Source organism: Mastigoproctus giganteus, chromosome 9, assembly GCF_048544385.1.
Source record: "Mastigoproctus giganteus isolate SK-2022 chromosome 9, ASM4854438v1, whole genome shotgun sequence".
NCBI classification, from domain to species: Eukaryota; Metazoa; Arthropoda; class Arachnida; order Uropygi; family Thelyphonidae; genus Mastigoproctus; species Mastigoproctus giganteus.
Genome location: NC_143583.1, coordinates 97,189,517 through 97,201,755, shown reverse-complemented (window position 1 = coordinate 97,201,755; position 12,239 = coordinate 97,189,517). Strand labels below are relative to the sequence as shown.

The 12,239-nt window shown below is 36.8% G+C and overlaps 1 protein-coding gene across 1 annotated transcript in view; it reads left to right on the top strand.

Moving 5' to 3' along the window:
* LOC150080572 (lysophosphatidylcholine acyltransferase 1-like) overlaps positions 1 to 12,239 on the top strand; it is a 190,724-nt gene that overhangs the window by 23,509 nt on the left and 154,976 nt on the right. The window contains exons 2-3 of the mRNA XM_090380741.1: positions 5,679 to 5,821; positions 9,180 to 9,400. Coding sequence (XP_090236867.1) covers positions 5,679 to 5,821; positions 9,180 to 9,400 — 364 coding nt within the window. The remainder of the gene's footprint in view (positions 1 to 5,678; positions 5,822 to 9,179; positions 9,401 to 12,239) is intronic.

Genomic DNA, 12,239 nt, shown 5'->3' with positions numbered 1-12,239 from the left:
CTATCACTGTCTTCTGTTGCTCAATGAGGTCTATCAGGCCCCTTCCTCCTTCATTCTGGGCAATTGTCAGTCTTTCCACGGCCGATTTCAGGTGATGTTGGTGGCTCTTGGTCATCATTGTCATTGTCTTTCTCATGATATCCTCCAGCTCGGTGTTAGTCCAATCTATGACCCCAAAGGAGTATGTTAGAATTGGGACTGCATAGGTGTTTATGGCTTTAACTGTGTTCCCTCCATTCATCTTTGCTTTCAGCAGGCTTCTGAGTCTCTGATGGTATTTTTCGGTCAGGCAGGCCTTAATTTCCTTGTGCTGTGACTGCTGAGCATGCATCATCCAAAATATTTGTAGGCCTCTCCCTCTGCCATGGCTTTGATCTCTTTACCAGTCTGCAGCTGGTAGTTTCAGTTGGCTAATTTTTCCTGGTGCAATCCATGGGCCTTGCATTTGTCTAGACCAAATTCCATCCTAATATCATTGCTGAATTCTTCGGTGATCTGAAGTTGTTGCTGGAGGTGCTTCTCGGTTCCCACATAGAGCTTGACGTTGTCCATGTACATCAGGTGGGTGAGGGTGTACAGGTTCTTCCTTCCTTCTTTGAGGTTATATTCATACTTGCTATTGTTGAGCATGGTGGATAGCGGGTTTAGTGCTAGATAGAACCACAATGGACTCAGGGCATCTCCCTGAAAGATTCCTCTTCTGATGGGGATTGGTGTGGTTGTGATATTTTTGACCTTAATGGTGGTGCTCCATTTTGCCATCATTTCTCCTTGGAAGTTTGTCACTACTGGATTGACTTTGTAGGTGTTCAGCGCCTCTATTAGTCAGCTATGAGGTACGGAGTCGAAGGCCTTGCGGTAATTGATGTAGGCTGTGTATATGTTGCGTGCTTCTTGTAGGCTTGCTCCATAACTGCAACATCTATGGTTAATTGCTCCTTGCATCCTTTGCTCAGCCGCTTGCATCCTTTCTGCTGTTTGGCCATTATGTTCTGGCTCTCCAAGTGGTTTGATATCTTCCTGGTTATGCAGCTGGTCAGGATCTTTTACATTGTTGGGAGGCAGGTGATTGGCCTATATTTTGCCGGGTTTCTTGTATCTTCATCTTTAGACTTGAGATAAGTGATTCCTTGAGTGAGAAACATCAGGATTGTCTCTGGGTGCCTTATCATTTGGGTAAACTGCTCTGCCGGGTGCTGGCGCCTCCGTAGCCAGGTGGGAAGGAGTAGCAGTGCATAGCACATGCTTCTTGATTAGACCGGGGTTCGAGCCCGTCACCACCAAATACGGAGGATGCGGAAAGGTCAGTGAATGACCACTGCATGTCCCGGAGCAATATGGCCTTAGTTGCTAATGCTCCTAAAAACCAAATAACAAACAGCTCTGCCGGGTGCTTGTGTGTGCAAGTGAGCTTCTTGTACCAGTAGTTGTGGACATCTATTCCTGGAGTTTGCCAGTTGTGAGAGTTCTTAATCATCTGTTTTACTTCTTCCTGAATCTCCCACCCTCTCATTTCTTGTAAGTCCTTGGTTTTCTTGCATTCTAGTTCTATCCAGGGGGCTCAGCTGTTATGTCTTACTTCCTTGCTCCATATGTTTCCCCAGAACTCCTCAATTGTCTTCGGCTCGGGTGGTCCATTCCATTCTTTCCCATCTTCTCCGAGACTCCTGTAGAAGCCTCTTTGGTCCTCATCAAAGATTTGGTTGTTTATTTTCCTCTGGGAGCTCTCTTTGTATTAGCATAGTCTCTTGCTGAATGCAAGGAGGTTTTGCTTCAATGTATCCAAGTACTCTCCTATTCTCTGATTTTTTGTCTCATGTTTGCTGTGGACACTGTCTCTCTTGAGGATGCTCTTCACTTTTCCAATTAATTTCTTACTCCTATAGCCCCATTGGTACTGGGTCAATTGGCCTAACTTGACTCTTAATTCTTCTATCTTCTGCTGAAGTCTTCTTTCCCAAGCTGACAGTTCCTTCTGTTTTTGGTTCTTTTGCTGCTGGTCTCTCGTTTCTCTTCCATTAATCCTCGTGGCTGCTACTGCAGCACAATACACGGCTATGGGATGGCTCCCAGTGTTGCACCATTGCTGTTGAGGTAATGTGGTATTATGTGCCGATTGAGGTGGTCTGTGACTCCCCACAAGGTTCTATTCGCCTCTGCTTTGATATCACATGAGTCTTTGTGGGGTCCATTCCTTCAAATTCAGTTAGGGCCTTCTTCCCTCGTGCTCTTATTATTAACAATAATAATTCTGGATATCCAGAATTATTATTGTTAATGCTCTTATATTATTTCTGCCTGATTGGGGAATTCCACTCCGTGACGGGTACTGCTACCAAGTACACAGGGTAGTTGTACTTGGTAGTAGTACCCGTCTGGTGTTACTGTTGGTTGAGGAAATCTCTGACTATCCTACAGGTGTTCAGGATTGTGACTTTCTGGAGTTCCTTGTAGGTGTTCTCTGGGAGACCTATTGCTGCTAGGCTGCTATGTAGTCTTTGGCACCATACCGGTGGTTGACCCGATGATCGGGATGGTTGATACTCCTTGCATATGCCACATCTCCTTGACCTCACGTCTCAGGTCCGTGTACTTCCTAATTTTTTCCTCATGGGTTTTCTGGATATTGCTAGTGTTGGGCACCGCTATGTCAATCAGGTAGGTAGCCTTTTCCATCTTATCCACAAGGGTTATGTCCGGTCTGTTGTGCGGGATGGTCTTATCCGTTATTATGGCGCGGGCCCAGTAAGCTTGTGGGTTCGGATCTCTAGTACTGCCTGGGGTTCATACTTTTAGTATGGTACAAGTACGTACTTATTATTATTATTATTATTATTATTAGCCATATGGTGCAAGGAAGCCTGAGGCTTATTCTGCACCAAGCAAAAAAAAAAATTCCCCATTTCCCTGAGTGAGTGAAAGTAGAAGGGAATCACCAAGAAAGAGAAGAATGATGATATCCAGCTCAGGACCCTGGGTTTGCCAAGCCCAGACTCACCAGATGTGAGCCCCTGGGTACTTGATACCCCTTTCAAGAAGCTTTGTCTTTTTTCAAATGAGGTCTCCATATTTGAACACAATACAGGAAACCCTTGATTAGTGCGGTTAATGAATCCTTGAAATATACCGCACATATTAAAACCGCACTAATCAAACTTAAGAAACAATGGGAATAATTATAATGAATCCTTGAAAATTATGAAATTGTAAAAATATATTTTTTCTTACTCAATACGTACCTATAATGCACTGCATAGTTCTTAAATTATTAAGGAATAAATTTTAAAAAAGATAGTATGATTTAAATTTTATTTTTTGCAAAAAAAACTTATCTAACTTCAATTGAACAGTGGTGGCTTTCTTCCTTTCCTCCATGATTTTGCGATAACAATCAATTTGCTTATCTAACCCTCAACGAACGTTCATGCTTCTCTCTGCATCTGGATCAATCTCTAGTATGAGTTCTTTTGCTTTTTAAAGTGTATTAAATAGTTCAAGTTTTTTGAATGAAATTTCTTTGGGAGCAAATTGCTTTTCTTTTGCTTCATTTTCGTCTTCTTCCTCGTATGCATGTTGATGCTCAATTTCAAGATCGTCGTTACTTAAGTCTTTTGAATGCGATTCCAATAATTCTCTAACGTTTTCTGAATCTACTTCCTCAAAGCCGAGGTCTTTTCCAATTGTAGTAATTTCATCAATAACTTTGTTGACAGGATTAATGAAACCGCAAAAATCATTTGCACATTCAGGCAAAAGATTCTGCCAGACAGCTCTCATGCAGCTGTTCGTCATTTCTTCCCACAATTTGTGTACGTTCTCAACTGCTTCTTTAATATCATAATATTAAAGAAGTTTAATATTAATAATAAAATAATAAAAGAATATGAGTTACCAGAGCAAATTTCAATTTCAGAGTGGTATGGGGTGCTGCTGTCGAGCATTTTGGAGTCGATTCCCATTCATTTAAGTTAGAAGACCCTGGTGAGTGCGTGTCACGTATTTGCCGCTTTAGGCACCGTTGTGAGTTGCCAAGTACCGCAAGAAAAAAACAGCGCACTAATCAAATTTGATAACGCATATATTAAGGGGATAGTATCAAAAAGATTTTTCGCACTAATTAAAACCGCATTGTTCAAAACCGCATTAATCAAGGGTTTCCTGTATTCCAAATGTGGTCTTACAGTTGCCTTATACAGTGTGATTATGACCTTCTTATCTCTATAGGATAGGTTTCGATAAATCATTGAGAAAAAGCCTACCTGTGTAAACAGGTAGGCTTTCCTGGCTACCTGTTTACACTGTTCAGAAAATTTCATATCTGCCTGTATTGTTACTCCCAGATCTCTTCTTCCTCCACTGTTTTTAATTCAACCCCACCAAGTGTATAATTTATTTGTGGGCTGCTATCTGCCAAGTTTAAGACCCTGCATTTAGCAGCATTAAAACAGAGCTGCCACTTCTCTGACTATCTTTGAATTCTGTTCAAGTCATCCTGAAGGAACACTGCTTGGCACTGATCATTAATAACTTTGACAACCTTTGTCATTTGCAAATTTTGACATCATGCCTTTTCTCCCTTTGTTGATGTCACTTATGAAAATGAAAAACAACAGTGGTCCAAGAACTGATCTTTGAGGGACCCCAATATGAAGAATACCCATTAATCACAATCCTCTGCCTCCTGCCCTGCGGCCACCCAGCAATCCACCTTAGAATCTTACGTAATCCCAACCAGTTCAAGCTTATAGAATAACCTCTCATGAGGGATGGAGTCAAACACTGCTAAAATGTAAACAAACTATGTCAAAATTATTCCCTAAATCCAGCTCATGAGTAATCTTGCCATTCAGAGTTTCAAAGTGTTATTAGTATTAGTCCCCAATTCTTCTCCATCTCTCTCTCTCTCACACACACACACACACCCACCAAAAATTACAATGCATATTTCTCTGATGATTGTTGGAACAGTAAAAAATGTTTACTTTTTAAAAACATCACAATTAAGGTATTATGTGATAAACATTCACTACATTTTAATTACAGGCAATCAAGTTAATACTCCTAGCTAAGCATATCTAATATTGATATTATATATAATTTATTGTACATGCTCAAAATATTTCCCTCATATGGATATCAGGAAAGCCATTTATAAGTATTTTTAAATAGAAGAAGAAAAAGAACTGTTTATTGCGTACAAAAGGCACATGCCCTTCATGGCTACAAACCAGGGGTTGTAGTTATAAATGTATGTTATTAATGAATTATTTTATTGATTAATAGTTCATATCTATTATATCAGTTTCAATGTTTTTTTTTGCAAAAAAAAAAAAAAAAAGGAAATCCAATAAAACATTAATGACATTATATAACTGCATAGGCACTAGACTAGTTAAACTGCTTCAACTTTTCTAATTGGAATATGCTAGATATAGATTTGCTTAATAGAAAGATAGCATTTTAGAATGATAATTAAAGCTTATGCTTTTTTTAAAATACCAACAAAGGAGAAATAAATTAGAAGTTGAGATTTTTAGTTTCCATTTTTTTTTTTTTTTTTTTTTTTTTTTTTGGCATATTTGATTATACAGCAAAGGAAACTGAATATTAAAAAGAGTGCTACTGTTATATATAATACAGTATTATCAGTGTAATGTTTATAATTTATTTCTTCTTAGATTGCATTAATGTCAGCAATGATTCCATTTCGACTTTTCTTTTCTGTTATGATTGTGTCTCTTGCTGCATTCCTAGGAATACTTGGCCTTTGGGTTCTTCCTGATAAGCAACTTCAGGAAACACCATTAAGTGGATGGAGAAGGTAAACATTTAAATTCCATATCTGTCATTATTTAATCTTCTCTATATACTCTTCTCTATTTAATCTTCTCTATAACTCTGCTTTTCATGAAGTTAAATATCAGCCAATTCAACTTTTTTGTTTTTGATGTTTGTTTCATGAAATTTTTTCTTTTTTTCCTCACACAACATTCCTAAATTGTTCAACATTGGTATGTCTCAACTTGAGATTAGTTTTACACACTGTATATGCATTAATCTACACAATTAACAGACAGAAGAAATGTAAATAAATGCTGATAAATGCAAATGGATGCAAAGAAAACTGTGGTGTGGTGTGTGTTGAGTATAAAGACTGCACAGGCTGTTCAACTGCAGTAATCTGAAGCCAGAATTTGGAAAATGTGTAATCTGTCAGACTTTGAAAGAAATCTTATTGTTAGTGCACATTTAGCAGGAGCTACAATTCAAGAAATGAAAGACATACTTGGTTTCTCAAAAGTATTCATCTCAAAGGTTTTTAATGACAGAAAAGCAAGCAATTCTTCCACATCCACTTGCCTGTTCAGAAGCCACTTGTTTCAGAGAAAATCAGAAAAATCAGCTTGCAGTGGTGCTGAGAACATCATGATTGGACAGTGAAACAATGGAAGAAAGCCATGTGGTCATATGAATTATGATACTTTGTTTTGCACTAATGGTAGGCAGAGAGTGTGGCAAGAACCTTGTGAGGTGATGGATGCTGCTTGTCTTGTTAAGACAACTAAAGCATCTGGAAGCAGTATCGTGGTATGGGGAATGTTTTTTTGGCACAGAATGGGTCCTTTGTTACATGGAAGGTTGAATGTCATCCAGGGAGTACCTGAATTTTGTACCAGATCTAGTGCACCCTGCAATGTTACACTTTTATCCTGAAGTTGATAGCCACTTTTTGGATGACAGTGCAACAGCACATCATGTCAGAACCATGAAAGAATGGTTTGGAGAATGTGACATGGATTTCTACTATCTTCCCTAGACACACAGTAACCTGATCTCAATCCTGTTGAGAATGTGTGGCATGTGCTGCAGAGAGCTATTCGACAATAAAGTTCCTTCCTTCAACTTTGTCACAGCTATACAATATTTTGCTGGAAGAATGATTACAATTAGACCAAAACACACTAAAACACATTATAGAATCCATGCTGCGCCACACGCTTGCTGCTCTTAAAAACAAAGGTGGCCCAATTCGATACTGAATAAAAGTTAAAATTTTTTGGCCATTGTGTGTAATATCAGTAGGATCATACTTGATTAAAGAGGCCTATGTGCTCTGGATTCATTATTACTATTGTGGATTATTGTAGACACAGAGCGAAATGGAGACAGAATAAATAATGACAAGTTTAATATTAATTGGAAAACATACAAATATTAAATTAGATACATACAAAAGCTTTCGGTTAGTTTGTTAACCTTCATCAGTCAAACTGACAGTTAAGAGTGTAGAACATGAGGGCGTGTACTGCCAGTCATGTATATGAACTGCATGATGTGATGGTTAATTGTTGGATGTTGAAGCCTGTGGCTGTGACACATGTGGACGTTGCCAACGTTTGTCATTCATCAAAATGGTTGCTTCAATGATAGGGTGGACATGACATCCACTGCTCCTGTTGACCGAGGTATTAGAGCATGTGATGTTCAACGACTCCAACCAGGCGCATTGCTTGTAGTGGTGGGACCTATCTACAATCACGACATCGCGGTGTGGGTCAATGTCGTGGTGGGTTGACCAAACGTGTTCAGCAATGGCCGAGTGTTCGAAAGAGCCATCCGCTTAGCGGACATAGAACACTCGGCCATTGCCGAACACGTTTTTTTTTTTTTGGTTGGTGCAGCAAAAGCCTTAGGCTTCCTTGTATCATATGGCTAATTATAATAATAGTATATGCATTTTTCATATGTGAGCTCTCTAGTGTGCATATATATATATATATATATACACAGTTTTCATTGTCATTTCTGGTGCATTTCAAATAATGTGTTCATTAATTTATGAATTAACTTGAAATCATTTGGTAGGTGCTGCTGCCATTTATTATTTGTGTTTTCAAGTAATAGTAGATGCCGTTTATAATAGATGGCAGTTGGGAAATAATTGAAACTCAATGGAGGAGATCACATCTGTTAGCCTCATTTGTCCAGTTTAGACTTATAAATGTCGAAATTTTCTGGGATCCAGATTCAGAAGTTGTTAAATTTTATAAAATGATACATAAATAGATATAAAGGATGTTATAACACCAGGAAAAAAAAAGAAAGCAGAAAAGTAATTAGTTTTTTTATGATTTTGTTTGTTGTTTTTGAAATAATGATTTTATTTTTGATAATAATTTCACTCTGATGTTGGGAAATCAGGTTAAATCAGAACAAGTTAACATTTAAAAGTATTTATGTACAAAGATTTTATTTTTAAAAATTTTCAAAATTTCACAAATAAACTCACTCCATATAGCCAGAAAACTGGCTCCAGCTCGCTTATGAAAGGGTTATTTTAATGGCAAAACTACCATTTTGCCAGGTCTGCTACGAGGGGATGGAGGAGCTCAAAGGTTGGGGGGGGGAGTCCACAGATGGTTTGGCATTGTTCTTAAAGAGCACCGAAGAATTTATAGTTTCACCACTGAAGGGTTAAAAGCTATTTATATGAAGGGTTAAAAGCTGATCTGATTAATAGTGATAAAGAGAGGGGTGTGAATTTTGAGAATTTCCAAATATAAATAATCTAAATGATATCTGAATTTTGTAACCTCTTATAATCAGCAGTTTTAACATTATTATTACATCACTACAAATTAACGATTTAAAAATTAAATTTAATGATAAAAAATTAATTATAAGATTTGAAAATAAAGTTCAATTGTTAGATTTTGAAAATTAAATTTAATCATGAGATATGAAAATTAAATTTAAATGTGAGATTTATAAATAAAATTTAATTGTGATTGAAAAAAGACCTACATAATATTAAATGAGATTTGAATTTCAGTGTATGTCTGACTGTGAACATTGGGTAACACTTATTAGATTATTGTCTTTGCCACTCAAAATACATTAAAATTCCTTATATTCTTTTATACTCCTTTTTAAAATTGTTTTATATTTATTTTGAATTTTAAGTTGATTTTATTTTATTTTTATCTTATAAATCAGATTAAATAAATATATGAAACTTACTTCAAATGAATTAGAACTAAATTAAAAAAATCACTTTGATTCTTTTATGAAGATCCTTCTTCTAGAGGAGATACATTAAAAAATTATTAATACATAATTTATGTGTATGTATATGTGTGTGTATGAAAACATAAAGTGCAGTATTTTTATTTTTTTAGATATTACTTAAAGCCTTTCCTAACTGCACTGTCCCGATTAGCATTTGCAGTAATTGGTTGGACCTGGATAGCAAAAAAAGGAAAAAGGGCATCGAAAATTGAAGCTCCCATTTTGGTGTTAGCTCCACACTCTTCTTTCTATGATACAGTTCCTCTGATATCGATGGGCTGTCCTGGTATGGTTGTGAAAGATGATACTCGAAAAGTACCATTCTTTGGATGTAAGCTAAAAGTCTGGTGTCTTACTATTTATGTGCATGAATGACACATGTACACAAGAACTTGCTTACCAAGCATGCACACAAACTTGAATGTTAAGTAGGTGCACATGTTTTCACACTTTGACCCATCCCATAACTTTGGACTATATGAATTTTATCGACAACAGCAGTAATCCAAGATATTTGTTTAATTTAGTCAGAATTATCTATAGATAATTCACACTGAATTAAACAAATCTGAACCAGTGAATCAGGATGCTTGAGAGATGGTTAGTTGTGACATTTAAAAATAAATTAGGGAAACACAAAATTCAGTCCTAAACAAAGAATAGAACTAAAGCTTGCTATGTTCAGTGGGGGTGGGGCTGTTATTTTTGGTTTTTAGGAGCATCAGCAACTTTGACCATATCATTCTATGTGTATTATATCTGTAGAAGTGTGTGTTCATGGAATGGTTTGCATGTTGTGTGAGCTGAAAAACCTGGACTAACTCAGGGAAGAAACCTTACTCCCTCCACCTGAGTATTCGTTAACTACAACCCCAATTTAGGCATTCCTCTAGTCATCAGTGGGATTCAATGTGAGAGGTAACAAATGATGAAACCACTATACTGTCATTGATGACATAAGGGGGATCATGGAACTGGCATTCTGCAGTTGTAAGATTTAATTTGCTCCAAAAAAAAAAAAGGATGATAGAAGTATAGAGTTGAGAAACATTCATCTATAGATACATTTTTGCCATCTAATGAAAAGTGTCACCATCTGATCAAAAATCATTTTCAAAATTGTTTTATATTTCTTTTGAATTGAGAAAATGTTTAGAAAAATGTTCCATTTTCATTTATTAAAAAAAAGAAAAAAGTGGTTATAGTTTGTATATTTTCAGATTTATTCCCACAGCTTGTTGTGTTTAGTGTGAAATCTAACTAAGAAACTGATATCATTTATACTATGGCTCTGGGGTGGCATATGCATGTCTGAATTTCAGTTATGTGTCACTTTTCAAAAAATTAGCATTAATACAAATATTAATATCTCAGAAATATGAGACAATGTATTAATACTCCTGTGAGAGTAAATTTATTATCACAGTTTTGGGACTTACATCACTAATATCATTAAAATGTCAGCCATCAGCATCCACAAATAATTTTAAAGGGTTATTCGTGAAAAGTATGTAGAGGTTCGTATATAAAGAAATGATGGTGTGTATAATAGCAATATGCTATTTGGGTTCCTCAGTTGTTGACCATTTGTATGGTGAATTTTTTCTTAATGCTATACATACCACATTGGAACCTACTTTAAATCTTCAGAGCCTTTTTAAGACAACTCTGAACCAGGATCGAAGACTTGTCACACTAGGGGCTGACTTCATTGCAGATATGGTAATATTAACACTGCACAGTCAGGCTAGCCATTCATTGGAAAACTTGCTCAAAGAGCTTAAGATGCAAATATACTGCAATCACAGCATGGATTTGTTAAGGGGTAGTTTTGTCTAACCAATTTGATAGGTTACTATGATGCAGTGACCAAGGAACTAGATGCAAAAAATAATTTTGACATCATATACTTGGATTTCAGAAAGGCTTTAGATACTGGTGCACATAAAAGATTGCTGTACAATCTGATGCAATTAGTTAAAAAATGGAAGAATTACCTCTATGGTGTCTTGCAGAACACACCGTAGAGGTAATTCTTCCATTTTTAAACTAATTTACTTATGATGTAGAACTTATTGAGCCATTGCTGCTCTGTTATCCATTAATTAAATCTGATGCAATGTGGCATTAAGGCCAAGTTGTTGCTAGTAGAAACATATGATACAAGAAAGAAAGCTTATACAGCATCAGCCAAAAAATAAATAAAAATAAAAATAAATAAAACCTTCCCATTTCACATATCCATTCACTCCAACTGTTTGTCTAAATTTTCCTTGAATTTATTTGCTTTGTCAACTTCTACAATGACAGATAGATGTTTGTTCCAGTAATTAATCACCTGCTGACTAAAGGCAAATTTCTGCACATCTGTTCTACAACTATCTTTCCTCAATTTGAATTTATGTCCCTCAGGGGTGAGATTAATCTGGGCAAGAGGAAGAACACCATCAGCATTGAGCTTGCTCAAACTGTTCAAAGCTTTATACACCTCAATCAGACCACCTTGCAGGTGCCTAGTCTCCAAACACTGCAATTTGCAGAACTTAAGCCTTCCTTCATAAGAGCAACCCTTTTTTATTCACCAATCTTGTTGCCCTTGTCTGTACTTGTTCCAGCAGCTCTACATCCTTCCTAAAATGAGCACTCCAGACCTGTATACAATACTCAAGGTGTGGTCTGACCATTGCCTTATACAGGAGGATAACCATCTCCTTATTCCTGCTAGAAAAATTTCTTTATATCATTGACAAGATGCCATGAGATACTCTTGCAGATTGCGTGCACTGCTCAGAAAACTTCATATCTGACTGCACAATTACCCCCAGGTCTTTTTCATTCTCCACTATCCTGAGTGTAGTACTACACAATTGATATGTTACTCTGGGATTACTGCTACCCATATGCAGTACTTTACATTTGTCGATGTTAAACTTCAGCTGTCACCTTTCAGCCCATATTCTCAATCTCTTTAGATCCTCTTGCAGTAGTGTACTGTCATTAATGTCATCAAAAGCCCAGCCAACCTTCATATTGTCTGCAAACTTGGACTTGGAGACTTAGAGCCTGATATACCTTAATCAATATCATTGATAAATACAAAAAACAACAATGGGACCAACACCGAACTCTAGGGAACTCCACTAGGTAATCAATGGACACTGGTCCATGGA